This window comes from Chaetodon auriga, chromosome 15, assembly GCF_051107435.1.
Source record: "Chaetodon auriga isolate fChaAug3 chromosome 15, fChaAug3.hap1, whole genome shotgun sequence".
Lineage (NCBI taxonomy): Eukaryota > Metazoa > Chordata > Actinopteri > Chaetodontiformes > Chaetodontidae > Chaetodon > Chaetodon auriga.
Window position 1 is genome coordinate 13,138,984 of NC_135088.1, and position 27,986 is coordinate 13,166,969.

Consider the following 27,986-nt stretch of genomic DNA (forward strand, 5'->3'; position numbering starts at 1 on the left):
GCTCGTTGTGTCTAAAACTGCCTTTGTGTGCTGCTGAACTCTCTAACAATGAATTGCCAACTCCCCGAGCAAACTAGCAGCTGGAGCTCTCGTGGGGCGTTCACAGACTTTCCAGCCTTGATGTTCAGCTTGAGCTTCAGCGGCTAGTTCGGCATGCCTGAGCTTCAATTTTTCACATCCTTTTCTCTTCAGTTGCGTTTTTTCCATTTTTCATCTTTATATAACCTTTCTTCACTTTTTGACATTAAAATTGCAAAGAGAATGAAGTGTTAAGAAAGTACATTCATGTCTATGTGAAATACTGGTTTTAAACTCTGAAGTGAAAGAAATCAGAAAGAAAAGGACTTCAAGCTGCATTTCAATGTGATAAACAGCTGAAGAGAAATATTTTTGGCTTAATCTTTCAACCTATAATTGCATTTTTCTTTCTGTATTATTTTTCTCTGGACACAGATGACAAACTAAACCCTTCTCCCTGTTTAGGTTCTGCTGCCTTTCAATCCTCGTCTCTGCCAGTTTACGAAAACTGATCTCCATCCTGCATTCATTCATGACATTCATCTCACATTACACACCCATGGTTCCACTTTGCAGTTTCTCCTTCTCTCTCTCTCTTTTATGAGCATATAAACTCACATTAAGATTCTTTAAAAACCACAAATAAGAATAACTGATCAGGCTCTCATTAACTGGACTATAAATGGTGGCCTGCAGAGTGTCGAGATCACAGCAGGAAACACAGACCATCACTGCGCGATGCCAGATTTATAAATCTATTTTAATCCTAATCCCATCAGTAGAGTTTACTCTGCTTTCTGGTCCTCATATGACCTCTGAAATTAAAATCTGGAGCCTCTAATTTTACAACTCACCCAAGATGACCAACAGAGGGAAATATAGTCTGACGATGCTGTACCTAAATAAATGAATGCTTTAGCTAAGCTCATCATCATCCAATTTAAATCTTCCGTTGTTTGTGTAGCCCAACAGACCTCTTTGTCCTTAAGCTTGTACTGAAACATACAACAGGGAAAGAAAATCTAAGAAGATACAACCCCCTTTAAATTCCCTGTTTTTGTGTTTGTCTTTTTTGTGTGCATCCACCGTAAGGCTGTCTGAAACGATGACTTTCTATCTGCATGAAAAATTCATCGGCATTCCCACATTTATCACACAACTCCAGTTTGAACAAGAGAAAAGGACTGAAAAAAGTCTGTTATCTTCAGCGTTGACTGCTGAATTAAGAGATTTAGGTGCAGATTAACATGACAGGCCTGTGTGGAGGAATGTTCACGTTAAGGCCCTGAATGTGTGTGTGTGTGTGTGTGTGTGTGTGTGTGTGTGTGGAAGGCTAACCTGTGCACCCATGCATCTGTCTTGTATAATAGATGAGCTCGGTATCGCCGAGTTATTCTAACCCCGCAGGAGAAAGAAAGAGGGATAGAGGGATAGAGAGAAAGGAAAAACGTATGAATAATTGAGTGCAAATCAGTTTAGTGACCCTCCGTCCCTTCCTACTCTCAGTCTAATGAAGTCGGTGCTGGTGACCGGATTCTCCAGGAAACTTGTGGATCGGACAGAGGAAAAGACGAGACCTCAGGCACCAGAGGAAGGCTGAAGGCAGTGTTTGTGGTTTACCTCCTGATCATCTGTATTGCTTTTTTTGTTTTTTTGTTTTTTGTTTGTTTGTTAGTTTGTTTGTTTGTTTTTTTTTACATAAAAGAGGTTGTTGGACTGAGGATCATCATGATACCATGGTGGCCCAACTGCTAGGGCTGGCCTTTCTGTTTCTACCTACCAGCCTGGTCACCTTTACAACATATGGTAAGTCCAACATGTTTTCATCCATTTACACTTATCTGAGTTGTAGTTCAAATGAGCTTTTCTATATCACATATTTGAATGGTTAATGAGTATTTTAAGACAAATTGAGACAACTGCTAATAGGGCTGAGCAAAAATTCTTTATTATTCCTTTTCTTTCAGTAGAAAAACTGTAATTTAGCTCTACAAAAGTATAGAACAATATATACTTGACATTGTAGTTCCATAACAATATGTCAGCGAATGTATATATATGTAAATAAAAACATGTAACAGAAATGTTGTGATGACAAGCACTTAAATTTGTAATTGCGATATTTAGTGGGAAATTTTACACTTGAAATCTGAAAATTGTCGATGTTCTTTGGCGTAACAATGAGTACACTGTTTCTAAATGTCCTCTGACATATCTTGGGCTTTTCTGTCCTCCAATTTCTTGCCACTTACAGGACAACACATACCAGTATATCTGCAATGAGCTAATACTGACATATATATTGGTTTGGTCAATTTATTGGTCTAATTCTAAGAAAATTATAAAGCTATAGAAATGTTTTGTTTCACATGTGTGAGGAGTTTTATCTGATCAGTCAGTTTGATTGTTTTATTTGTGATTTTCCACATGCTAGAATATAATTATCAATTGGAGAAGATTTATACCAATATTGTGACATTTATTTCAACCACATCTGCCACCTGTAACTGCTGGCTATGTTGTCTGTGAAATGATAGCAGAGAGAGAGAATGGAGTTGATAGATTGAATATGGCTGGAAATATAATTTGACTAATCCTGTTATCTGTTTTGGAATCCCTTATCAAACTATGGCAGTGTGTCTGGAACTTACAGTGTAATCCATCCTGTAACTGAACCCTGGCAGCACACATGACACCACCATCTCCTTTTCCTGCACACACACACACACACACACACACACAAACACACACACAAACACACACTCAGTTTGCATGCATGTTTGTGTATCCTCTCCCTCAGCCGTGCAGATCAATCACAACTGGGAGGTGGTGTACCAGGACACCAGTGTGTATGGAGTGGTGGGCAAAGCGGTGATCCTGGAGTGCGGTGCCACCTTACCTGACATGTACATATGGAGCTTCACCAAGCCCAGCACTGAAGCTATAAAGGCTGTGGTGTACGATTTGGGGAAAGGAACGAGGATCCAGAAGCTGGCCGAGAGGCTCGGAAAGCTGACGGTCATCTCAAACAGCGCAGCTGTGAGCATCGAGAAACTGACTCTGGCCGCGCACGGCCTGTTCACCTGCCAGGCCTTCTATGACATAGAACGGGAGCCCAAAGTCTACTACTACTACGTGCACCTCACTGTCCGAGGTAAGACTTCCTGTACTCAGGAGGGGACTGTTGGTGGTGCCGAGGTGGTAGTGATACCAGCATGTATCCAATACTCAAACTGTAACGTTTTGACTTTGTCTTGAATACAGTTCCCGTCAGTAAGCCTTACCTCCTGATGAGTGATGCATCCCCAGTGGAAGGATCCACAATGTGGATGCGCTGCAATCTGGACAATGGGACTGGGCCGATCCAGTATGTGTGGAAACATGAAACCCGCAGCGGCAACGTCTCAGTCTTTGCAGAGAGCAACACCAGTGTTATCAACGTGACCGACGTCAACCGCAACCACACCGGCTGGTACCGCTGTGTGGCCAGCAATGCCGTCAACAGCGAGAGCTCTAACCGGCTATGGCTGGACACCATCTGTGAGTATTTTTGGGGTTTTGGGGTAAGATTTGGGTTTTATATGGTCATCAAATATTTGTAGAAGGTAAAAGTGTTTTGTGATACTAAGTAGTAAAAAATATAAGCCCTCAAATATTCTATTAAAACCATGGCAACAATTTAAAGGTCCAATCATCCAAAAGCAGGAACTGCAGATGAGCATGTATGACTTTTCTGCTTTGATGTCTTTTCCATTCTTGTCTTTGGCATTTAATATGTGAGTAACTGATGAATTGCGAACACATGCATCTTCGGCATTTGTCCCGCTCAAAGAAAATGTCACCATGTAACATGTCTTGAATGATGAGTCTGATAAACCATTAGTCACACTCTTTCATGTTTTAGTCAGCAGTCAGCTATACTTCAGATTTCTGTTTATTCAAATTCCTCCTCCTCTGTTCTCTTGGCATTTGAGAAACATGTTGTATTGTTTCTGCTTTGGCTTGTATTTCCAAAACCTGCTTGTATTTTAAATGCTAATGTCATATCTACCGTTGAGGACACCGGGGTCATGACTGTTCAACATTATACGATTAAAAACTTAGATCAGGTGGAAACTTTGGAGGCTCGTTCAAGTATTTTTGGACTCTATATTTGAATTTTGTTGCTTTTTAACCAACTAAACACAACATGCCTTTTCCTATGTTTTAAAATTCCTTAAAACTTGGCTTCAAATCTCTATAATATATAATATTGAAAAAGAAATAAACAAACAATAGGCTAGGCCTTATTTATGAAGAGTTCAACGTTCATCCATTTCATCAGGACTTTTTGGTTGTGGTTTGATTTGGTTAAGTTTGATTATGTAATAATGTGTTCGACAGCACTTTTCACCACCCTCATCAAAACTCCTAATGAGGGAATATCTTTTGGAGAATGGTGTGCATCCCTGCAGTACAGTTTCAGACTTGTTCTGTCTTTCGCATTGAACCTGATCTGCTGGTTGGTTGGAGTTGGAAGAGACCTAAAACAGAGCAAAAAGAGGGTGAATCTTAGGTCTACATTCATCAGACGGTCAGACACACAACTTCAAATGAATGATAATGTTGCTCCGTAAACAATGGATGTGTGGATAAGGGCTTATTTACAGTAAGCTGGAGTTTTTTGTGGGCTTGACTACCTGAGCTGTTGTGACAGATTGTATGAATGATGTACGATTGTTGAGGGAGATGTCTCACTTTAAATGTTCATTCTTAACAGACTAATGTGAGCTTGCTCAGCTGTGTATGTAACATGTCCTTCATATCTTGAGTGCATTCGTGTCCTCTCTCCTCAGTTGGCCCGGACATTCCTCAGATAGACGTGACTCCGTACAGTATGACAGAGAGGGGATATTCAGCCCTGGAGAGAGAGACTGTTTCTTTACTGTGTCAAGCTCAGTCCAACCCAGCCAGTCAGTACGTCTGGTTCTACAACAACTCCCAGGTCTACACCGGACCACAGTTCACCATCACCAAGATCCTCCGCATGCACACTGGCGACTACGCCTGCTTGGCACAGAACACCTACCTCAACACCCGCTCCAAAAAAACCATCAGCCTGACTGTCTACTGTGAGTCTGACCTCTGACCTTGGACCATGCCGTCAGTCCTCCTACTGCTCTGTGAACCTCTCAACTCAGTCCTGACCTGTGTTCTTCTGTCTTGGTGCTGCGAATGGCAAGGAGTGCAAAAGACTATGATGTGATTAAATCATCCAGATTTGACATTTATGGTTCAGGACCGAAAGAACACAAATCCAGGATCTTATCACCTTTGATTTTCATCTTCATTAAAAGTGAATCTCCTACTACAAATTCAACTCCCTGCTTAAACCTCTCCTGCTTTCAGTGTGATGCAGAAACCTCCTTTCTTCCTCCATTCAGTACCTCATATTTCAAGCTCCGTATTATGAATTCATACACTCACACGCCAACACACCACAGCAGAGTGTAGAAGTGCTGCAGACCTATTCTCCTGTTCGGGCCGTCTGGGAAGTTGATGGGACTCTCTGACAGGTACCTCGCTGTGATGTCACAGCCATGGCAAGCGTTGGTTGGCTAGAAGGCCGGGTGCTTGTCATTCTCCTCTCCTCTTTGGTTTTGCTGAGTTTTTGCAGTTCTGCTTGTCACTCGATCGCGTGTCTGATCTAAAACAATACCCGAGAGAGATAGGGATGGTGTTTAATGTTTCACATTAGAAATACAGGCTTTGTAGGACTTGATATTCCTTTGTTTACACATCTCTATCGCAAAAAAAACCTTGCAAATAAAAAGATGAGGATATTTAATCAAAAGCATATTTCTTCTTCCGTAATTTAGGTAAGATAAATCATACCCAAAATCCTGAATAATGCAGCCCCACAGGCAATTTCTCTGTCCCTGATGACCTCACGTAGCCCCCACTTTGCACATCACTGCCTCGTTACGCTGTATCTTATCCCCACAGACCCACCCGATGGTTCACCCTCCTGTTCTGTGGAGCCAGCTCTGAATCACACCTCTCTGAGACTGCTCTGCTCCTGGCCCGGTGGATTCCCCTCCCCTTCCCTCCAGTGGACCAGAGACCTGAAAGAAGTGGGACACAGCAAGGCAGACACAGGGCAGCAAACAAATCCACTGACCAACACTGCCATCTTGCTGTCGACAGAAGGCCTGAATTCCAACAGCAGTGTGTTTACATGCATGGGCTCACATGTGGCGCTCAAACAATCAACAGTGTGCAGCGCACGCACATGTAAGAAAGAGAAAGAGAGAGATCTGTATGCTCACTGTTCTCCAAACCTCTCACTTAAACCTCTTCTCCTCCACCAGATATCCCCCCTGCCGAACCAGTGTGCTTTGCCTATGTGACTAACAACAAACAGTATCTGATGCTGTCCTGCTCCTGGGATGGAGGGGCCCCAAAAGCCTTGGTGTGGTGGGAGGGCCCAGGTGGCCAAGGCAAAGGCGGGGACCAAAACTCCAACATCCTAGTCCTTCGCTACGGCACCGCCCGCAATGGGAAACCCTACACCTGTCATGCTAAGCATCCACTCCTGGTCCAAACCAAGACCTGCAGGCTCACACTGGGTCAGTGCACATTGTCAGACCCACCTTAAAACAAAGAACAGATTTGATTTATGAACTAATTGATTTATATGTTGTCATCCGTAGAGGCTCCTGTATTGCTGACGCAGCGCAGAGTTGTGTCCGTATACGAAGGGAGTGATGTCCAGCTCACCTGCAACCTGAGGACCAACTACCTTCCCGTCAATGAAATCACCTGGTTTAACAATCAGGGTGTGGACGTCCAAGACACCTCAAAGTACACACTGCTGCGAACGTCTGCATGGGCCAATCTGACTGTGAGAGACACACATGAGACTCAAGACAGCGGCGAGTACAGGTGCTCCACTTCCAACGCAGTGGGAGGAACTGAAATCAATGTCACTTTAGTGGTCAAAAGTAAGATTTTTTTTTTTCAACTTATACCTGCTTCATTTCTTTCTTACTGAGAGTTAGACGATAAAATTGACACTGCTCTATGAAACTACAGCCAGCAGATAGCTATCTTAGCTTAGCATAAAGACTGGAAACCAGAGACAACAGCAAGCCTGGCGAAAATAAGTATCAGTCAGCAGCAACCAGCAGAGACTGTTCGGATTAAACAAACAAGATATAACACGTTAATTAATTAACTTGTAGAGTGGCCAACCATCCCGTAAAAAACAGAATCATCCTGTAATTGGAAAAACTAAAGGACATGTTCTCTATTGAACTGATACGGGACAGGCTTTGGTTCATGATTCACAACCACTCAACATAGCAATGATGCTGCTGACAGCGGCACAAGATTTTTTATTAAAAAGGGAAATACGGAAGGAAACGGGAAAAGGATTACTAATGGCTGGGCTGCATATGCAAAAATGTAGGCCATGTGGGCATTTTTATGTTATCTTGAGAGTCAAACAAAATGAACATCATACAATAATCAAATATTTGTTAGAGATCCACAGTAGTGGAAACCCCCACCTTTCGCATCCTTTATGTCGATTTAAAGAAATCAGCAACCCTGAATGCTAACATTAGCAACAGTGCAACAATGCTAACAGTGACAATGTTAACATTCTGATGTTGCAAAGGTGGAAAGTTCTCCATGTTCACAATGTCGGTTTAGGGTGCTAACGTAACAAAAGTTGCTAATTAGCATAAACTCAGCATTTAGGATAGAATGTCATAAGCTTTGTGGATAATTGGTGATAAAACAAAATATTAGACAAATTCAAGTTTTGATCTGTGGTGGCAAGAGACTAAAATTCAAGGTATCATAATCATTTATAATCCATCCTGAGGGACTCGAATGGGACGAACAAAATTTCATGAATTAATCTAATAGTTGTTTCACTTTTGAAAACCATAAACGTGAACCTCATTGCAGCACCGGAGGAAAAGTCACCAGCATTCTGTGTAAAATTTCATGACAGATCATGACCAGCTGAAGTGCATATTTCCACGTGAGTGTGTTTTGCCTATTTCTCAGGGCACCCCATGCCACCCAACGCGACCCTGGTCAAAGTGGAGTACAACAGCCGACTGCGTAATGAGGTGGAGCTGGAATGGCAGGTCGAGAACGAAGAAGAAAGAGGCTGGACAGGTTTCATCCTGGAGCACATATGGGTGTCAGAACGGCCAGGGAGAAGAGGCAGCAGCAATGATTCAAAGGAGAGATCGGAGGAGAGGATCGGTCCACCAGTCTGGTACCGTAATGTCATCCAGGACCCAGAAGTCAGGAGTCACACAGTAGGGAGACTGACACCATCCGTTACCTACCAGTTCCGCATCATACCAGTCAACCACCGCACCCTGGGACACCCTTCTGCAGCAAAGACTCCAGGTATAGCAAGTGAACAGAATGAGGAAAGTGTGATCAGATACAAGACTTTTTGCGAGAGAGAACTGAGCAAGTACAGGAGCTTGAGTTAGGGGTGTCTTAACAAACAGATGATAACAAATAGGTAAAGGCAGGAGAAACATGCAATGTGAAATTCTAAAAGGTGGCAGGTGAGTTAGGTGTTTATTCAACCATTGATGGTGCTTATGTCTTGCTCTGATTGCTGTTTCAATGACAGTCTAACAATTGTGTTTTTCTTTGTTTTTGTTATCCACTTAGGTGAAAGACTCATACACAAACAAAAAAACACATGCAAACAAGTACACACCTTTTGCTTCACACTTTCCACTCACTTCTTCTTTACCTGTTGTCCTACTTCTTTCCTTTCCTTTAAGTGTGCTTCTCGTAAATTCTTTGTGTTAGTTGTGCCATGTAAAGTAGGATTTGATTGCTGTTACCAAGCCAGGCGATTGATTAGGGTCTAGAAAGACTTGTAGGTCAGGAGTTGGGGTAGGATAGACCAGTGGTTTTCAACCCCTGTTCCGCACACTTATGCTCAATTCAACAGGTTTTACAGCAGCCACAGTGGCCAAAAGTGACAATTACAGGATAATATTAAATGCTAAAACAAACTGTAGCAGTACCAGGAGTAAAAAAAAAAAGTTTCTAGTATTAGCCACCATAAGCTTCTGGCCACACCAAACACAGCTGCAGCAGCTTAACTGCAGCAGAGCATTTTGAACTGAGCAAGGATGTGTTTTATTACTGATGCTTCAACTTTTTATTCGTAAGAGTAAGAATGTTTTATTTCCTCCTTCAAAAAGCTACACAGTTTTGCTTTAACATAATGCTGAGATGGGTTGAGAACCACTAGGGGGAGGTGAAACATGATGAAAAATAACGCGAGGCATCTATCAAGTGCAGCTACTGTCTGTTTTGTCCGAGGTGTACTATTTTGCGATGTGTAACTGTGATGTGTTGCAGCGGAGCCACGCTACAATGTGTACCCTGCTGTGATTGGAGCAGCTATAGGCGGGATGCTCTTTGCAGCCATCATCACAGTGCTGCTGCTCGTGTTCATAATCCGCAACCGCAACAACAATCCTCGTGAGTCATGCACAAGCACCCACATCCTAATGACTTGAATGATAAAGCCATTGTCCCTTTATGTTGCATTAATGTTCCATGTTTCTCCCCCCAGGACTACATGACATGCTGTTTGGTTTGTGAGTATCTGTGTTATTGTCCATGAAAAAATATATATATAACACCAGGAATGAAAGAAATTAAAGAGAGGGCATTAAAACGGTTTCTTCTTCTGGTGTGTCCAGACAGCACAGCCAGTCGAGGGAAAACATCAACTTACCGGAGGATGAAGTGGTAGCTGGGTCAGAGGGAGGAATAGAGGAGATTGGTGGATCAGCCAGTCCAGGCAAGATGCACCCACATAAAAACAAAGTCACATTCATGCAATCTTAAAGCTGGATTATACTTGTCAAAGGTTACCACACTCATCTGGACACCCGTATTCTAATATGCTCTCTCAACCTTAAGTCCAACTGAAATTAAATTGCATGTTTCTTTAAGAAAAAAAAAAATCAGAAGTAAAAGGTTTATGTCTTCTATTTCCGCAGTGGCACCCTCTATCATTGCATTAATTCATCTCTAAACTGTTCTTCGTCTATGTAGATGAAAAACTCGTTCATACAGAATCTTACTTTGAAAGTCATCTGTGTTCATGTAGCCCTGAAGTCATCCTGTCAGCTCGTCAGATTTTATGAAGACTCTCTTTCAAACATCAGCAGCATCACTTCAAATCTTATTTCTTGTCTGCCTGATTCTGAACCTCAACATTTCCAGGTCCAACCATGGCTTTACCCCGGGCATCTTCACCCCTCACCACCTCACCCCTGAGTGCCACCCCCACCACCACCAGCCAAGCCCCTCCTCCTGGAGACGATAATGAGCCTGTCAGCGTCACCATCACTGTCAAGGCTACAGGCTCATAATCATACCACAGCCTGCTTCAGTTGCAGTTTAACCTGGAATTAATGTTTCTGTAGACAGTAGACAGTTTGCACAATCATTACAGCGTGTAGCCGGTGACTTAGATTTCAGTTCAACTACAATAACAGTTACAGACTTTTCTCATTTATCTATAAATAATTTGAAGCATGCATATAAGGGATCCACTGATTCTACAGTAAATGAGATGTGTATTAACTGCCCAGCCAACAGGAGTGTTTTTTTTAACAACCTTTTGTATTAGCAGGCTACCTGGGTTTTTACCGCAGTTTGTGACACACAGCTTTTTGCCTGTTTACAGTCAGTTCTGTGCATTGCCTGGCCAACAGTTTGCAAGGCTGTGGTCGAGATGCATGCACACAAGAAAAGCCCACATTTGTAGTTGGATGGAGAAATACGATTACTTTTTAACACTATATCATCGACCTTGTTAAGAAGGAGGTTAAAGGAATGAAAGAGTGAGGCTGTGTTTGTTAATATGCACAACTGCATGCAAAAGGAAATATTAGTGGAATATTTATTTCAATTAGCCACATAAAAAGCTTATTTGGAATATTGTCTTTTTTGGCAGAAGGGTAAAAAAAAAAAAAGTATTTTGTGCATCTAAAGTATTTAATGCTTTATGTGAACATACTGAACATTTATGCAGTTCATCTGTGACTTTTTCACAATAAACCAAACATGAAAAAACTCCCATGGTGTGACTCCCAGGTTTGAGACACAAAGAGAGCAGACTGAGTTACTTGGAAAAACAGGCAAGGCAAAACTCAAGAGCACAGGACAAAACACAAAGAGAACAAAGCGGCTGAGACGTGTTATCAACCTTGTGAGCACAACAATCTGGTGAAGACTGGTGAGGAGATCTGGGTTTTTATCCTATGGCTAATGAGTGTGGATTGGCTGCAGCTGTTGGGGCTGATTGGCAGGGGGAGCAGGTGTAGGTGAGCCATGATAGCAGGGCACCACCCAGTCCAGATACACACACACACACACACACACACACACACACACACACACACACACATTGTGATATAGTGTCACACCTGACAATTTATTCTTATAACTAATAGTAAAGTTTAATGTTTGTTTCTCCTCACACACATGCGTTCTTTTAGGTTTGTTAGCTTGAGGCAGATACAGAAGAAAGGTGACAAGCGCAGAAAGATACAGGTAGAGAATAATCGTCCCTAAATCCGTTGCAATTGTGCATTGGGAAATGTTTTTCTTAAACACTTGGACTATTTGCCCACAGCAGAGATTTCTCTGGATTCTCTGAATCTTTTAATAATTTTGTGGACTGTAGATGGTGAAATCCCTAAAGTCCTCACGTGTGTCCGTGATCACCTCGGCAAGTGGTTTGACTGATCAGATCACAATACGTCTCGGAGGTCATTTACATTTGTATTCAGAATTGTCCAATTATGGTCTGATCACCTATGATGCATGCTAATGCCACATGTGAGTGGGGCCTGTGAGGGTCAGAGAGAGCTACAGTTAAACCAGTCTTCTATGACTGTGGTGTTCAATCAATAAGTGAAGCAACATGTCAATAAACAACACTCAACAGTGTCGAGACGTTTTAGAGAATGATGAAGCAAATGTCTGTACTTTGTGTTGGTTTCACAATGACTTTGTTTTTTTATGGGACATGTGACCGTGTGTGTACACACCCAGGATCAAAAATGGAGGTGCCATGGCCTACTTAAGGTCAGGACACACAAAACAGAGTCATTTGGACTACAGTGGTCAACTGTCAGTGCTCCAAGTCTCAGAGGAAACAGGTCAAGTATTATGAGTAGGAACCTTTTTCATGAGTTTGCATTTTTAAAGAATGCTTCCAGTTGTTGTCATATAGTAAGTAATAAATATGCATAGTTCATTAAAAGTTACTGACTTTTTTGTACATGAGTCAAGTTGATGGAAGCTGGATTATTTGAAACTTTGCCATTAAGGTCTAATGAAAAGTTTAAGACATTGTGGGAAATTGTTTGGATGTTTTCTGTCACACAGATTATTGATCTCCTTTTATTTGTCATAAAGTTAATAAGTACCAGGATGGTCTTTGTTCATCCAGTCCCTCTTCCTGAACATCACTGTCTTTTTGGAAAAGTACGGCTCCTGCAAAATCTTCTCATTTTTATACTGTTGTCCAGCTTAAGGTTCAACATGGGATTTTCTGTCCACTGGAGTTGGTTTGCTGCACTTTCATGTCTCCTCTTGATGGGTGAGCTACTTTCACTTTACATTCAAAACTTGAAAGTAAAATTCCATCGGAAAAATACCATCCAATGTTTCATCTCCAGTCTGATTATTTGCTCTCTGAAGATGTTAATATGAGATATGAGAGTGAGATTGATTATATTTTAAAACTATCATATAGACTTTGCAGCCAGTTTGTTTTCTGGATGTAAGATCATTTCGTGTTCCTAATATGTGCTGTTTGTAGTGGCAACTTCAAACTCAACATCATTTATGTTTTTTCTTATTCACTTTGGCTCAGTTGTTTCAAACAATCATGACATTCTCTAAAGTGTAAATGCAACTGTTTCATAGGACATAACATCTCCATTGCATGTCTACAAAAGGTCACCAAAACTCACCAAAAACATTCCATTCATGCTTCGAAACCGAGGTGGCAGAAAATTGGCCAGTGCCACCAAAATCTCCAGCTTCAACAAGTATAAACAGTCATTTGCACACATGTCCCAAAACATGTGCAATTAACTTGAATTTCCACTTTTCCAGAGAGCTGAACTTACTGTTTTGAGAAAAATGATTATCATCCAAGAAATGAACCAACATGACAAGTAGAATCAAATTTAAATATACAACATGTATATTGAATCTTAAACAATGCAGCAGCACATCTTAAAGACTACAGAAAGCTATACATTGAAGTACTGAATTTTGGGAACTTTACACATGAATTTACTCATTATGTAGTCATACTACTCAGCTTGTGAGAACAATTGTGTAATGTCTTATGTGTCTCTGGAGCGAGCTTTCTAAAGTCTGAGTGCATTACATCTTTTATTTTTCAGCAGGTCAAGTTCGATGTGATTGCACGGAGACGAATATGCAAATAGAGGGAGGTCATTACAAATTGACCAAGAAGCTGCAGACAGGCAGTCTGCTGATCTACGAGTGTCCTGAGGGTTACTACCCATTTCCAGCTTTGACCCGTCTGTGCCAGCCTAATGGCAGCTGGAGACCAGCACCCAAAAGATTTGCACCACAGAGATGCAGACGTGAGTGATGTGACGATGATGCTTCTCACGTTGCCTCACACTGTCTGCTCTTCATCATAACTCAGATCCTTTTGTTTTGTTTTGCAGTCGCTGAATGCCCAGACCCCAGAGTGATGGAGTATGGGAACGTCTCTCCTCCTCAGGAGAAGTACTTTGTGGACAATGAGACCGTGTATGAGTGCTACTCTGGATACACAATGCGAGGCTCATCCAGACGTGTTTGCTTACCCAACGGGAAGTGGAGCGGCTCCACTCCCATCTGTAGCCGTGACAGTAAGTCCCGAACAGCCATCTACCTTCTTTCTCCCTCTCCTTTCTCTTCCAGATTTGGGATCCCTCCTCATTTGTGACTGTTTTCTGACTTTTGTCTTCTTTGTTACCACAGCAGGAGCTAATTGTGCTGATCCTGGTGTGCCAGCTGGTGCCTCAAGATCAGGGAGCACGTTTGGAATTGGTGACACAGTGACATACAGCTGCAATGGAAACCTGTTTTTGGTTGGGTCGAGTGAAAGAGTGTGTCAGGAGAACGGCCAGTGGACCGGCAAAGAGCCAGCATGCTACTGTAAGACTGAAATACTGTTGACAGTCTGTGTCATTTGATCAAAGTTTTTCCATGAAAAGGTCTGCTGGCAGACTAATGGAAACAGTGTTGAATACATACACCTGCAAAAGAAATGCTGCAACATTCAGAGGCAATGACAAAGGTCAAACACTCAAAAGTTACAATTATTGTGCAATAATGTTTCATTTTCAGTTTCATTTATTAATCCCTCAGTTTTTATATGACAGGCAGTAAGTCTCAGTTGACCCACTTTCTGAGATAAACAGGCTGGACAGTGACATGTCCAGGCTTCCTGGCTTGGGGTGGCCCACGTGGGGCACTGAACCACCAGTGCATGCTTGTATTTTGTATACAGTATCAAGCTTTTTGGTTAGATACTGGATTTGCCCTTTCAACAAAGCAGCCATCTGGTCACTGGCTGGAGGCTAGTGAGGGATCATTTCCTCCCAACTACTACTGGTTGGTGAGGCAGTTGGGATCTCCAGTTGGGAATACTCAGTCAGAGTCAATATTCCTGTGATCCCTCACCAGCTTCTCACCTGTAAACACTGAAACTTGAACCAAAGTCTCTGCTGTGATGGCCGTGTACTTTTACTCACTTTTTCTTTTTTATCACTTCACTCTGTCACAATTATTACAACTTCTGTTTATGTGGCTTTTGCTTCCTGCAGACAGACACACCTATGACACTCCATTGGAGGTTTCAGAGGCATTTGGCAGTGCAATCAAAGACAGCCTCACCACCTTAGAGCCAGTTGGTAAGTTTGTAGAAATAACCTTATTTGTAGTATTATTTAATATCAATGCAAATGAGTGATGATCTAATAATTTATACTACTTCTTAGTGACCTCCATTGAGGCTCAATCCTCTTTATGATGACATAGTACCTAATCTGTAAAAGAGTATCAATGTGTCTTTCCTTCTCTTTCCATTCGTTAAAAAAAATGAATATGGAATTTATAACGTATATATATACACACATATGACACAATAACAGTATTTGTTGTGGATTGTTCAGATTACACAGAGGATGGGAGAAAAATCAGGATTTCAAAAAATGGGACACTTAACATCTATATCGCAGTGGATATTTCTGAGAGCATCGAAGAGAAACACATAAATGATGCAAGGGATGCCATCACAAAACTTATTACAAAGGTAAGAAACAAACAGCTTTCCTCTTCATCAAGAAGGGAAAAGGAGCAAGAACACTGCAGAACAGTTTGATCCAAAATGATGTTACAGTATGTGGTAGACGTTTATAGTACTCTTTTAATGGAGAGGGTGATTGCACTACAGAATTGCCTCTTTTAAAAAATGCTGACTTTGCAAACAGTCAGCAACACTGTGCTGGGACTGGAGATGCAACATTGTTTTTGCTGATTGTGGGTCAGTTTAAAGGATGCTTATGGGATGAAAGTACAGACTGCAGTTGATGGATACTGGCAATAAATGTGCTGAGCTGTTAAATTTTTTTTACAGATATAGCAATCAGTGTGACTAGTCTGGACATTTGACCAATCACTTAATTTTACCGTGTAAGGAATAAAATGTTAGAGTTTGGGGCATGACAGAGGAAGCCACAGGGTTGTGTCAAAAATGTCATGTAAATATCGAGAAGCTTTCAAGTATTACTCAGAAGTATTTCTCTCCCCAAATACTCTGTCTGTGGACCAGTCGTTCAGATACAATCACTTCACTCACAAAGACTGTGTGATTAAAAATTGCATTTTCAAAAAAAAAAAAAAAAAAAAAAAATCATAACTTTATGAAATGCTGACTGAAAGCAACAGGTTTTAATTTGAAACAACTATTTTGAAAGAAACACAACTGCAACGAAATCAGAACAATCAAATCATTTGCAATAGCATCTATGTATATGAAAAGGAGCAGGAAGAAATGGGTTTTTAAAAATGTATTGGATTATTTCACTGTTTAACTCTTTGGGTCTCCATGCATCTGCAACACTCAGTTTTTATACATTTACTTTCACACCACCTTAAAAGTTTTGTTTTGGTCACTAATAAGACTCAACAAGCTGTATTTTGTATCACATTACACAAAAATGTGAAATATGTTCTTTATTATCTCTATTATATGCACAACATTAAAAACATCTTATCTTAAACATCTATATTTTGGGTCTAATATGGCACTATATGTGGTTTCTAATTACATTAAGTGTATGGTGTCTGATTAGGGTAATTGTGTTTGGCTTGCTGTCAATGCACACTATGGGATTCTCTTCCTGATGATAAATAAATGTATTGCTTTCCAAAATAACAACCATTAGCAGTTTGATACGTGAGGAGGTGATGCATTCTCAGTTCTTAAAGTCAGTATGTGTTTACAAAGTCGTTCATACAGTACTAAAGATCATTCACTTGTCGTATTTAATTGATTTGTTTCATGTCACCAGGTGAGACCAGGACAGTACAGACAGACAGGAATATTTCCATGATTCATGAACAACATAGAGGTACATAAGCTTCTCATGCTCTAAACAGGCACAGGTTCAAACCAGGAGGGCTTTTCAAACACACAAAGCTGTTAGGCAAAAGAATCAGCAGAGGTCAGACAGATAGGTCCAGGTGTCGGGGTCAAGGGTTCAGGTAGCAAGCACAGGATCATGGGTGCAGGGTATAGGGATCAGAGGTTCAAAAGCAAAGGCCCAAAGCAGCAAAGAAAGTCTGGAAACTGACTGGCGAGCAGGGGCTGGTACTGCAGGGCTGATGAGGGACACTGCAAACAGGTGGGTCAGGTGATGGGAATGGATGGAAAGGGTATACTATAGTGGATGGACACAGAGGCAGAATGTGACCCTTTGTGTTTCCACAGATTTCATCTTTCACCGTGACTCCAAACTATGAAATCGTCTTTTTCTCCTGTGAGATATTTGAAGTTGTCAGCATTTTGGATTTTTTCCATAACGAAGAAGAACTGAGCACCATCAAGAGTAAATTGGAAAACTTTCAAACAGATGGTGAGTCAAACAGATCAGAGATTCTGTTGGGAATACTATAATACTGTCTTAACACAGAACTTGACCTATGTTTTACCGTGCATGTGTGTGTGTGTGTGTGTGTGTGTGTGTGTGTGTGTGTGTGTGTGTGTGTCGACTCAAAGGCAAAGACACTCTTGGAGCAGATCTGAACAGCGTTTTCAAGGCCTTCTTGGAGCGAATGGCTATTATGAAGCTACGAGTTGGAGAGGAGGCTTTTAAGGAACATCGTCACATCCTTATCCTTTTTACAGATGGTAATTTCAGCCAATTGGTGTATTTAAAGGACTTACTTCAGCTGTGAAGCTTCCAGTAGGTGTGTTTCCATCCAAGCTAAATGCAGCAAGTGCAGTGAAAACAGACTTAGTGAATTATTCATGACGTAAATGAAACGTTTGGTTTGCGTAAACATCCACTGAAGCGTCTGCTCCTCTGAGGAGATGAAACATTGGGTCACAAACATAAATGCCCTATTTCTGTCACATTTTCTGCATTTTTTACCACCAGTTAATTGACACAGTTCATTGCAGGTGCTTACACGTTAGGCGGTTCACCAGCACCCACTGTGGCAAAAATAAAGAAGCTCGTATACATGGACCAAGCCAGTGAGGGAGGCGTTGAATCAAGAGAAGAATATCTTGGTGAGTTTTATGTCTAATTTGTTGTACAGGTTTCTGCTGCTATGCTGATTTTCATCATTCGGCCTTGTTGCCGTCACATGCTGTTGTCAGTAACATTTCATTGTTACACAATAAGGCCTAGCTTGAGCAACAGAATGTGTTGTAACGCAACAACGTGAGTCTAATTTATCTCACCACTTTTCAACCCGCTGCAGACATTTATATTTTTGGCATTGGAGCTGAGATCTATGATAACGACCTGCAGCCTCTCACAGTGGGGACCGGAGGCAGTCATTACTTCAGAATGAGGAACATTGAAAATTTACAAGAGACCTTTGATGACATAATTGGTAAGTCATCTTTGAAAGTGAAGGAATCTGGTTCACTTCGAAGCACCATGACCTGGATGAATGACAGTCTTCACAGACATGTTAGCATTATCATGTGAGCATGTTGCCACACTAATATTAACATTTAGCTCAAAGCACAGCTGTGCATAAAGAGGCAATCAGCTGCTAGCATGGCTGGAGACCCTCATTATTTTTGCTGACGAATTTTGTAAGTGCAACGTTACGGAAGCCGAGAACGGCCATTCTTGCAATTATTTTGGCATTATTGTAGTTTAATGCATGTATTATATGTTGCTTTGGATTAACACATCTGTTAAAGGAGTTTTTGATATTATATAATGTAATGACTTCTGGGACAATAAACCCCAAATTGCTTCCAATGTACAGTATGTGTTTGGAAAAAAAGTATTTGAAAAATTACTAGAATGTTGTTTCAACTTTGAGCTTTTACTCAATATTGATCCGTATCTCTACAGCATGCATGTATTTGCATTCATGAAATTCAGCTTTGAATTTGTTGGGGGTTTTTTATGCAGATGAAGAAGAAGTTAAGGGTCTATGTGGTCTTCATAAGGAGTATGATACAGCCAGCAGAGACAGCAAGAGGAAAAGGTATCCATGGATGGCATTTGTTATCACCCAGGTGAGCGTTTCCACTTTTCTTTTACCTTCATAATTGTAGGTTTGCAAAGCTAACATATGAATCTCATATGTCAGCCTTGCAGTCCGAGAATGGACAAAACCTCCATTTCTTTCACTTGACCACAATCAGTAGAATCAGAGGAATACTTTTCCATCGAGGATCACCTTTTTTTTTTTACTCTGAGCTGACCTTTAGATGTAAGATTTGACAAGAAATATTCTTTATTATTTCCTGATTATCCACCATCATTGCCATGTTGTTCTTGCTTCTGTGTGTGACATAACTACTAAACTCTGTTATATTTATTCACCATTCAAAACTTAAGAATGAAGGAACGTCAAAGAGGTGCATCGGCTCTCTGGTGAGCCCTCAGTTTGTCTTGACTGCCGCTCACTGCTTTGCATTTGGAGTTTTACCTGAGCACATCACAGTAGAGATTGATGATGGACAAGGCAAAGGTAATGCTAAATGTTTACTTAATGCATCTTTTCTTCGGTTACCTGAACGTGACATACTGGCATTTTAGCAGTTCACAGAAATAAGTGTTGCACAATCCAGTTATTTGCTTTGGTTTTTATTTGCTTTTTTGTTGTTTCAAAGTCAAAATCTAACCTCGTGAAGTATTTTATGTTTGCTATCGTCAAGCATTTTGATTTCCAACATAAGTTTTTCTGCTATCCATCATAATAAGAGTAACAATAATACTACTTAACCTCAATTGTGTTTTATAGTGAAAAAAGTCAAAACTCTCTTTATACACCCGAACTACAATGTTAATGCTAAAGCAAATGAGGGTGTGAAGGAGTTCTACGACTATGATGTGGCTCTCATCCAGCTGGAGAAAGACGTTCAGATCTCCAGTGCCGCCAGGTGAGAACTGTCGTTTGTACTTGGATTTTATGTGACATTATCAGTCCTTGCATGTTGATATAGTCCCAGTTAATGTTTAATTACGCCGATGCTGTGCCACCATCATCTCAATCATGGAAAAAAGCTTGCTATCATATTTTGTCAACGTTTTTGTTAGCAAAATTAGCACTATTGCACACACGCACACATGCAAAAGCCTGTAAACAGATGAATAAAGGCCTCAGAATTATTCATACTGACCACGATGCAAATTTGCACAGTTGCAATAGTTGTTCAGTAAAGGGATTCACATGGGAGCAACACTGTGGCAGGCTGTAGACTTTACACACGAAAGCTAAAAACGACCGCAAACCATAAAACTTGTTGTGATGGAGGCTGAGAAGGTGAAAAAAACGGAGGGCAGTCAGCTGCCTGTGCTTGAAAAACTGTTACATTTGTGATACTGCACTTTTTATAAATAAATATTCTGTGTTAAATGTTATTCACTTGGAACATCATTCTCTCCATGTTATACTGTTTTTGGTGTCTGGTTCAGGCCCATTTGCATACCTTGCACCGAGGAGACCAGTGATGCTTTAAAACTGGTTGGAGATTCCACCTGCAAGCAACAGGGTGAGACAGCTCTACCAACACGTGACACCATTACACAACCTGGTCTTCATGAATGCCAAAAGATGCTGATCTTCCTGCATAAGTTCAGCCTTTATCTGATGGGTCCTGCTAAAGGAGCCACAACTGACAGTTCACCCTGCAGTCCTTAGTTACTGTACCTATGCCTGTCAAGCTTTATTAGTCATTAATGAAACAGTAAGTCCTTGATTTCAGCAGAGGTAGACAAAAGCAGGCTAATGTCAGCTAACTCTCTCTACTTAAAATTTATTTAAAATAGGCAAACAAGTGATTGAGGAGAAACTTCAATGAGAAATAAAATAATGACAAAACATAATATATCATTAAATATTACACAAAATGTATTTATGTTTTGGGATAGTGACAAATTCATTAATACATAGAGTAATAAATCTAATTAATAATCAACAAAAATGAAAAAATACATCATATTTTGTATTGATAGAAAGAATTGTGTTTTTAAGATTATATATAGATGCATATGATATTGTCAATCATTCATTATCTATTACAGATGCTTCATACAGATGAATTAACAACTGTAATTCATCTGTAATTCATACAGATGAATTACAGTTGGTGACAAATACTTATATACAAATACCTTTAAAATGTCCTCAACCTTAAACTAAAATATCTCCGGATCCTCAGGTACAATTTACTGCATTTCTGTGACCTTTTAATACAGAGCAGCTCCTGTTGAAGAATCATCTTGAAAAACTCACTTTCCTGACCAGAACAGGGAATGTGGTAGATGAAAAAGATGTCCACGCTAAGCTCGGCGATAATGTGAGTTTCAAATTATTGAACTATATTTTGTGCGTGTGTGGGTGAGGTGAGGTGAGGTGAGGGGGGGGTTCATGTTTTTCTGAAAGTCACTCTGAGCTGTTCTTCTTTCAACTTAATCATTGCAGAGAGATTATTGCATCAAACACGCACTTCAGGCGACAGGCATAACGACAACAAATGTAAGGGATGTTGTGACTGATAACTTCCTGTGCACTGGTGGTCGGACTCCTTTCAGAGATCATATAGCATGTACAGGTACGTTCACTCGATTACATCTAAAAATGTTAACTCCAATACACAGCAACTTCAAATTACATCTAGATGCATTACAGAGGCATCTATACTATGTCTTTGTCTGATTTGGGATGAGTAAAGGCATGATAAAACATCCCTTATTATCCCTGTAAACATGCAAATGCACACATTAGCCTGTTGAGCCTCTGTTATCAAGTCAAGACACAGTTCTTGTTTTTTGTGTGTGATCAGTAACTGACTGGCCCATTATTTTGGGTGTAACCGTGTGTGTGTCTGTGTGTGTGTGTTTGTTGGGACAGGTGATGCTGGAGGCGCTGTGTTCATGAACTATGAGCATCGCACAATACAGGTAAACAGCCTTCTCTTCCATCAGTATATCACAAAAGAGTATCACCTGGTGGTAGTAACCATCTATTTCTGTCACAGGTTGCGTTGGTCAGCTGGGGAACCAAGATTATATGCAAGGCAGGTGGTCTTGTTGAGTCAGATGACACCTCCAGAGATTTCCATATTAATCTTTTCAAAGTTGTCCCTTTTCTCAAATCTATCCTTGGAAATGACAACCAGGATGACTATGCACCACTTCAGTTTTTGGAAAGCTAAAAGGTTTATTTACAGGAATTTGTGTAACAGTGGCTGATGTTATTTTTCTGAGTGATGCATGTATGACTGAACTCATCCAATCACTCAGTTTTTTTTCATGTGAGAAGTTGAAAGTTAAAATTTCAGAGGAAATGTCCTCATCAAAAAGCATACATATAAACACAACATCATATAATGTCCTTGTCTCAGGTAATTGTCATTTTAAATATCCTAAACATACTGTGTTGTTAATATTTCTGTGTCAAGACAGTCAGAATAATAATTTTAGACTTGGTTTTCTTGTTTTCAATTGATTACGCACTAACTTTGGTTCATCTGATGGAGCTGAAGTTGGTTTAGTTCAGGTGCAGACCTGCTGGAAGCGTGTTGCTTTTGTTGACTTGAATATTGTTGACTTACGATATTCTTATAAAGAAGAAGTGTTTTTCTTTTGTTTGTGTTTGTTTTTTCATTATTATATATATGTTTCTTTCCTGACTGTAGGGACTGTAGTGCAAATCTATAAAATCAGCCATAAACACTATATACAATGAAATTTACAATGCATAATAATAACATGGCTAAATAAAACAGACGGGAGTATTCCTTTGTAGAACTGGATCGGCAACTGTATATAGAATATAGAAACATATACATATAGAATCTTACTTTGAAAGTTATCTGTGTTCATGTAGACCTGAAGTCATCCTGTCAGCTCATCAGAATTTATGAAGGATCGGTTTCAAACATCAGCTGCATCACCTAAAAATCTTATTTCTTGTCTGCCTGATTCTGGACCTCAACACTGGTCATTTCCAGGTCCAACCATGGCTTTACCCCGAGCATCTTCACCCCCACCACCAGCCAGGCCCCTCCTCCTGGAGACGATAATGACTTATTGTTTTAACAGCCCATAACCATACATAACAGGATCTATCAGTTGGAATTTAACCTGAAATGAATGTTTCTGCCGACAGTTTGTACAATCATGTGCAGAGCTGCTGACTTAGATCTCAACTCAACTACAATATCAGTTACAAACCTCTCTCATATTTTTCACTACAAATAGTTAAAGTAAAATGAAGCATGGACATTAGGGATCCATTGATTTCTACTGTAAATGACATCTGCTCAGACAATAGGAGTCTTTTAAACAAGAAAACATTGTTTTAGTCCCTGCTGTTTCCTTATCTAAACACTTCCGCACAAAGAAGCTTTTATTTTGGCAGGTATATTGGTAGAATTCTCATTATATGCACCATTTATCGCAGAACATTTAGCTCACAAAGTTGTTTCTTCAATAATTTATTCAAGACTTTGGACTGTATCATGTCAAACACAATAAGAACAAATCAGTCTTTTCAAAAGGCACTTGCCTCCATCCTGTGTGTGCCTGCCTTTGACAACTAAACTAAACCTAATGACTAAAAAAAGTGAGGACTTAATCGAAGTTTTCAAAAACATCCGCCCTCCTGACATCTTACTGGTTAACTGCTTCTCGCAAGGATAGAAGTACAAGAAAACACACACCACACACACACACACTTGAGGAGAACAGCAGAACACATTTAAAATATCAAAAGAACAGATAAATATATACAGGGTCTCCCTCCAGTGTTTGCAGAGGCTGCTCATGTGACCTTCTGAGTGCTGATGATGTCCCCGAGCTTCTGTTTTATCTTCACAAAGAGACGTTTAAACTCCAGACCGTCACCCTGAAAACACACACACACACACACACACACACACACACACACACACAGGTCAACAGCTTGCCTCATACAAACAGCTCAATGCAGCTTTGTGATTCTATTCTACAGTGACTAATTAGACTATTTTTCTTGTTAAAGACACTAAAGACTCTCTTCTGAAATGCTACAGCCCACCTTAGACAGTCTGAAGTCCAGCAGCACTCTCCGATTCAACTCCAGCAAATGCACTTTGAAGATGAGTTTGTTATTGCGTTTATCCAGTGTGCTCACCGTCACCTAGAAGACAGAGGTTCAGTGTCAAAGGGTGCATTTAACGTCTGTAAATGTTTGAATCCTGCATATTTGAGTGCAGATGCACCTGTTTGTTGCAGGCGAGTTTGAAGCCGAGTGCCAGGCCGTCACAGGCGTCTTTCAGGGCAGCTAAGGAGGCGTCAGCATTTACGGTGGTGAAGAAACGGGTCATTCTCCGCACTAATCTTTGCCACGGCGACTTCACACAGACGGTAAGGAGAAGTGGAGACGTGTGAAAAACTGACAGCATTGACAGCATCATGCATCTATGCAGCATTTTACAGCAGAATTTCATAAAATAAAATATCCAGTTCTTTAGAAGCATCCCAGAATCTGTGCTGCTGCACACAATCTCAGATATATTCTATAAAGAAATTACAAACTGATGTAGCTCTGAGCATGTCAATTACCTGACTGGCTCCCGGCGTGCCCAGTAGCTGACTGCCCAGCAGCATGTGCTCCGGCTTGGTGGGCTGAGAGAAGCTGACTTGACCATCGCTTTGGCCGATTAACAACATGGCTTCCCAGCCTCCTGCTGCAATATCAGGCTGAGAGCTGGAAAACTGCATCCTGTCATCACTATAGAGGGAGGGGTGGGGTCTTAAGATCACAGGCTCAAAATGAAATACACCTGCCACGTAAAAAAAAAAAAAACACTCTTACCTGTTGGCCCGGGATATAACACCTGCATCTGATCGAAGGAGTTTGTTTCCTCCAGAGCCCAGAGGTGGCTGCTTTACACCTGCAGAGACACACATCAGTCCGGTGAACATAAAACTAAATAAAAAGTTGAATTGATACTATTGTACTCATACTGAGACTTGCCTTGAGTAAACCAGCGGTCTTTCTGTATGTCTGCGATGGTGACGCGTGCATCTGGACTGGCCAGCAGTAACTTGGACAACAAACCTGAAGAGAGAAGTTGCATGTGAATTAAATACATTTCCAAGACCATTCCAAGCATGCAGTATTAATACTTCTATCATTTAGACTTACTAAGGGGCATTGGTTGTATTTTCTTCCAGGGAGGTAGGTATGTTTTCTTTTGAAGCCAGTCTGAATACTCTTGGCAGCTCTCAGTGGGCTGGTCCCACGGCAACTCTGAAAAAGAAAGAGTGACAAAAGGTTTCCTCACATACTGAGCATACAGACAGACAATGCAGCTGGAGGCGCACAGAGAACAGTTAGCTCAGGACAGACAGTCCTCTGACCACACACCGTCCAGTCATGTACAAGCTCTCATTGCTGTTGTTTTGTGGGTAGGATATTGTGTTGACCCCCCTGCAAACACAAACTCTGTGATCTTACCTCCAGCCAGCATGGCAGTAAGGACTATCCCACAAGCCCAGATATCAGCGGGCTGAGCTTTGTACTCTGTTTGGCTGAGAAGCTCTGGAGCCACATAAGGAAGAGTCCCACAAAGTCGGTTCAGGAGACGCTCTCGTCCTTTGAAACGGAACATGGTGGCCAGTCCAAAATCTGTCAGCTTCAGGTTATCTGAAGAAAAGAAGAACAGCAGACGGTCACAACGAATGCAAACCAAAGTTATTCCTTCAATACGCTGATATGCACATTTCCTCACCTTTGTCATCCAGTAAAATGTTCTCTGGCTTTATATCTCTGTGGGTGATGCCAGCAGTGTGGAGATATTCCTGCAAAGGTGCATCGGAGAATCTAAGAAAACCAGCAGGTGCAGAAGGACACATCAACACACAGGTTTGCTTCACTCACCACGGCTGCTATTAGCTGCTGGAAAAATCTATGAGCATCTTTCTCTGCCATCCCCACATCAGGCTCTGAAATAAAAGTATGAGAACATTTTAAAAACCTGAATAAGCACCATCCAAATACTCAGCAGCATCTCTAGAAAACAGCAGCACACTGATGTATCATGTCCTTTCTTCTTCATAAAAGCAAAAGTCACGTTAAGGGAGCAATATGTAAGAATGCTGGTTTAAAACATAAAATAAATTAAAAATATGGATGGAGTGTGAAGAAATAACAGGTTTGACAGTAAGTCGGACATGTATGTGTTGTGATGCAGAGATATGTACTGAAGTCAGCTGACAGTTGTGTCTCGTGATACCACTTTACATCTCAAGTGAGTCACTGCAGCGTCCAGCCTGCCCTCATTCCAATAACACTAGGGCGGCTTTCTCGCCGAATTTGGCTCCTGGTAACGCGGGGCTGACCCTGCCGTAACCTCCAGAGGTGGGCGTAAACTGATGCCTTGTCTCCAAGTGACAAATGTGAAAGTGAATTTTTGAAATTGGTCCAGTATTGAGCGAGAGCGCTGCAGCCAGCAGCCTGCATCGCAGTCCCTCTGGGTGTTTGCACACAATCAATGTACATCCACTGAAAAGTGTCTTTTAGTGGGCCTTTAAACAGGCTCAGATTGTTATTGTAAGTGTCTGACAACATGATGGAAAGGATCCCTACATAGACGGACCCTTTTGTTAAAGAGTAAGATCTTTTTTTGTTTCACCAGAAACAGCAGCTATATCGCTCTGGCCAAAGCAACCAGAGTCCATTCGCAAAAACACTAATTTTATCATCGGAAAACATACTTCATTAAAACTCACCAAAACATTCTTTGCTCATCTTTCACTGTTCCAACATTCACTACCAACTCTAGTTTGATTGAAATATTTTTTTCATTCACCGGACTGGGAGAGAAGCAAGAGGGAGGGCGATGGGGGGAAACAGCCTGTAGAGCCAGAATATTTTCACACCTAAATCTGGAATTATGCACATTCAGTGTGGCTACACGGCAGTGCTGCTTTTCTTCCACAATTGAATATTGACTTCTTGGTCACATCCTTCCGGAAAGCAATGCCATGTCTCACCGATTCGGTCGAACAGCTCTCCTCCGGTGCAGTACTCCAAGAAGAGGTACATAGTCGCACCTTCCTTCCGATGGCCAAAAAAACGTACGATGTTGGGGTGGTTGAGCATCTACCAAAAAGTTTTAAAAGTGGAATTAATTTCAAACCATTAATTGCTCAGAAATCACAACAGTGGTTAGGGCATACTAACCATGCTGAGGCAGGCCTACCTTGTGCACGCAGACCTCCTTCTTGACATTTTCAGCACACTCTTTAGCCTGAGACGTATCGATCACCTTCACTGCTACCGCCTCCTCCGTCTGTCTGTTCACCAGCAACCTCACTCTGCAACCGTGAACACAAAGAGAAAAGATGGATGAACAAAGTCAAGCGAGCATGCCAAGATGGTCTGTCAAACTTGGGACGTGTGTACCAGCAGGACTCTGATTTGACTAATAGACAAGACCAGCGTGTTTAAGGTAAACAAAACCAGATGTGTTAGGGAAACTGTAGATGAAGAGGAGGCCTTAAGTTTCTGATACTGAAATCTTGGGCTGGAAAAAAGATAAATTCTGCAAATGACAAAGATAAAGGAGGATTCATACTCTCCATAGGCTCCTTCTCCTAGTGTCTGAACAAGGTCCCAGTCTTGCACGAAAGGCACAGCCATGCTAGAAACAGACACACACAGTGTTAATAAGCTCATAGAAAACACACACACACAGTTTCCAGGCCAATATTTACTCGTATCTCTTATTTTACTTCCGGCAGAGATGGATATTCCTACGCAGTGTGTCATTTTATCTGTCAAACCGTGAACGTTTCTCTGTAATGTGGGCGCATGAAACAGCGCTGTTAAACGTCATTATCTCACATGTCGCACTAAGCTAACCAACCCGAGATTAAAAAAACTGTCGTACCTGCACAGCCGTCCTCAGCACGCGCCGTTCTCCAAATGTTTTTGCAAAGAGAACCACATGAAAAACTTTTTCATGTGTCCGAGGTAATGACTGCAGTGGATTATTTAACAAAATTGGCGCGTTCTTGTTGGTCCAGCATAACTTCCGCTATGGTCGTCATTTCCGCTTCTTTTTCTTCTTCGTGTGTTTACTGCCGTCTCGGCCAGTCGTTGTTTGTGTGCTGCATTGTCGCCTC

General features: G+C 41.2%; 3 protein-coding genes across 3 annotated transcripts; 2 read left to right on the forward strand and 1 right to left on the reverse strand.

Annotated features, from left to right (window-relative positions):
- The first annotated feature begins 1,754 nt into the window (after window positions 1-1,754).
- vsig10l2 (V-set and immunoglobulin domain containing 10 like 2) lies at window positions 1,755-10,436 on the forward strand. The gene is made up of 12 exons (XM_076751046.1): window positions 1,755-1,824; window positions 2,819-3,172; window positions 3,283-3,558; window positions 4,854-5,129; window positions 6,004-6,225; window positions 6,369-6,626; window positions 6,711-7,001; window positions 8,077-8,430; window positions 9,412-9,534; window positions 9,629-9,653; window positions 9,759-9,859; window positions 10,288-10,436. Exons 1-12 carry the CDS (start codon window positions 1,755-1,757, stop codon window positions 10,434-10,436), a joined length of 2,499 nt encoding a protein of 832 aa, XP_076607161.1.
- Window positions 10,437-12,609: 2,173 nt separating this feature from the next.
- Window positions 12,610-22,024, forward strand: LOC143332886 (complement factor B-like). The gene is made up of 18 exons (XM_076750720.1): window positions 12,610-12,676; window positions 13,494-13,700; window positions 13,788-13,973; window positions 14,086-14,262; window positions 14,934-15,020; window positions 15,282-15,421; window positions 17,102-17,246; window positions 17,390-17,521; window positions 17,795-17,905; window positions 18,100-18,234; window positions 18,771-18,877; window positions 19,203-19,335; window positions 19,609-19,747; window positions 20,283-20,359; window positions 21,066-21,166; window positions 21,292-21,421; window positions 21,721-21,770; window positions 21,848-22,024. The coding sequence occupies exons 1-18, from the start codon at window positions 12,619-12,621 to the stop codon at window positions 22,022-22,024; spliced, it is 2,292 nt and encodes a 763-aa protein (XP_076606835.1). The 5' UTR covers window positions 12,610-12,618.
- A 1,277-nt stretch (window positions 22,025-23,301) lies between these two features.
- chek1 (checkpoint kinase 1) lies at window positions 23,302-27,888 on the reverse strand. The gene is made up of 14 exons (XM_076750652.1): window positions 27,752-27,888; window positions 27,437-27,502; window positions 27,062-27,176; window positions 26,853-26,961; window positions 25,738-25,802; window positions 25,589-25,658; window positions 25,315-25,503; window positions 25,003-25,107; window positions 24,832-24,915; window positions 24,670-24,748; window positions 24,417-24,585; window positions 24,074-24,205; window positions 23,890-23,991; window positions 23,302-23,718 (listed from the first exon to the last, which is right to left on the reverse strand). The coding sequence occupies exons 2-14, from the start codon at window positions 27,499-27,501 to the stop codon at window positions 23,635-23,637; spliced, it is 1,368 nt and encodes a 455-aa protein (XP_076606767.1). The 5' UTR covers window position 27,502; window positions 27,752-27,888; the 3' UTR covers window positions 23,302-23,634.
- Window positions 27,889-27,986: the final 98 nt, after the last annotated feature.

Coding starts and splice junctions, on each gene's coding strand:
- vsig10l2 (XM_076751046.1), top strand. CDS start 1,755: ATGGTGGCCCAACTGCTAGGGCTGGCCTTTCTGTTTCTACCTACCAGC. Junction 3,173..3,282: donor CGTGCACCTCACTGTCCGAG/GTAAGACTTCCT, acceptor TCTTGAATACAG/TTCCCGTCAGTAAGCCTTAC. Junction 6,627..6,710: donor GACCTGCAGGCTCACACTGG/GTCAGTGCACAT, acceptor TGTCATCCGTAG/AGGCTCCTGTATTGCTGACG.
- LOC143332886 (XM_076750720.1), top strand. CDS start 12,619: ATGGGATTTTCTGTCCACTGGAGTTGGTTTGCTGCACTTTCATGTCTC. Junction 18,878..19,202: donor TGGCATTTGTTATCACCCAG/GTGAGCGTTTCC, acceptor TCAAAACTTAAG/AATGAAGGAACGTCAAAGAG. Junction 21,771..21,847: donor ATGAGCATCGCACAATACAG/GTAAACAGCCTT, acceptor TTTCTGTCACAG/GTTGCGTTGGTCAGCTGGGG.
- chek1 (XM_076750652.1), bottom strand. CDS start 27,501: ATGGCTGTGCCTTTCGTGCAAGACTGGGACCTTGTTCAGACACTAGGA. Junction 25,803..26,852: donor AGAGCTGTTCGACCGAATCG/GTGAGACATGGC, acceptor CTTTTATTTCAG/AGCCTGATGTGGGGATGGCA. Junction 24,749..24,831: donor AGACCGCTGGTTTACTCAAG/GCAAGTCTCAGT, acceptor GTGTCTCTGCAG/GTGTAAAGCAGCCACCTCTG.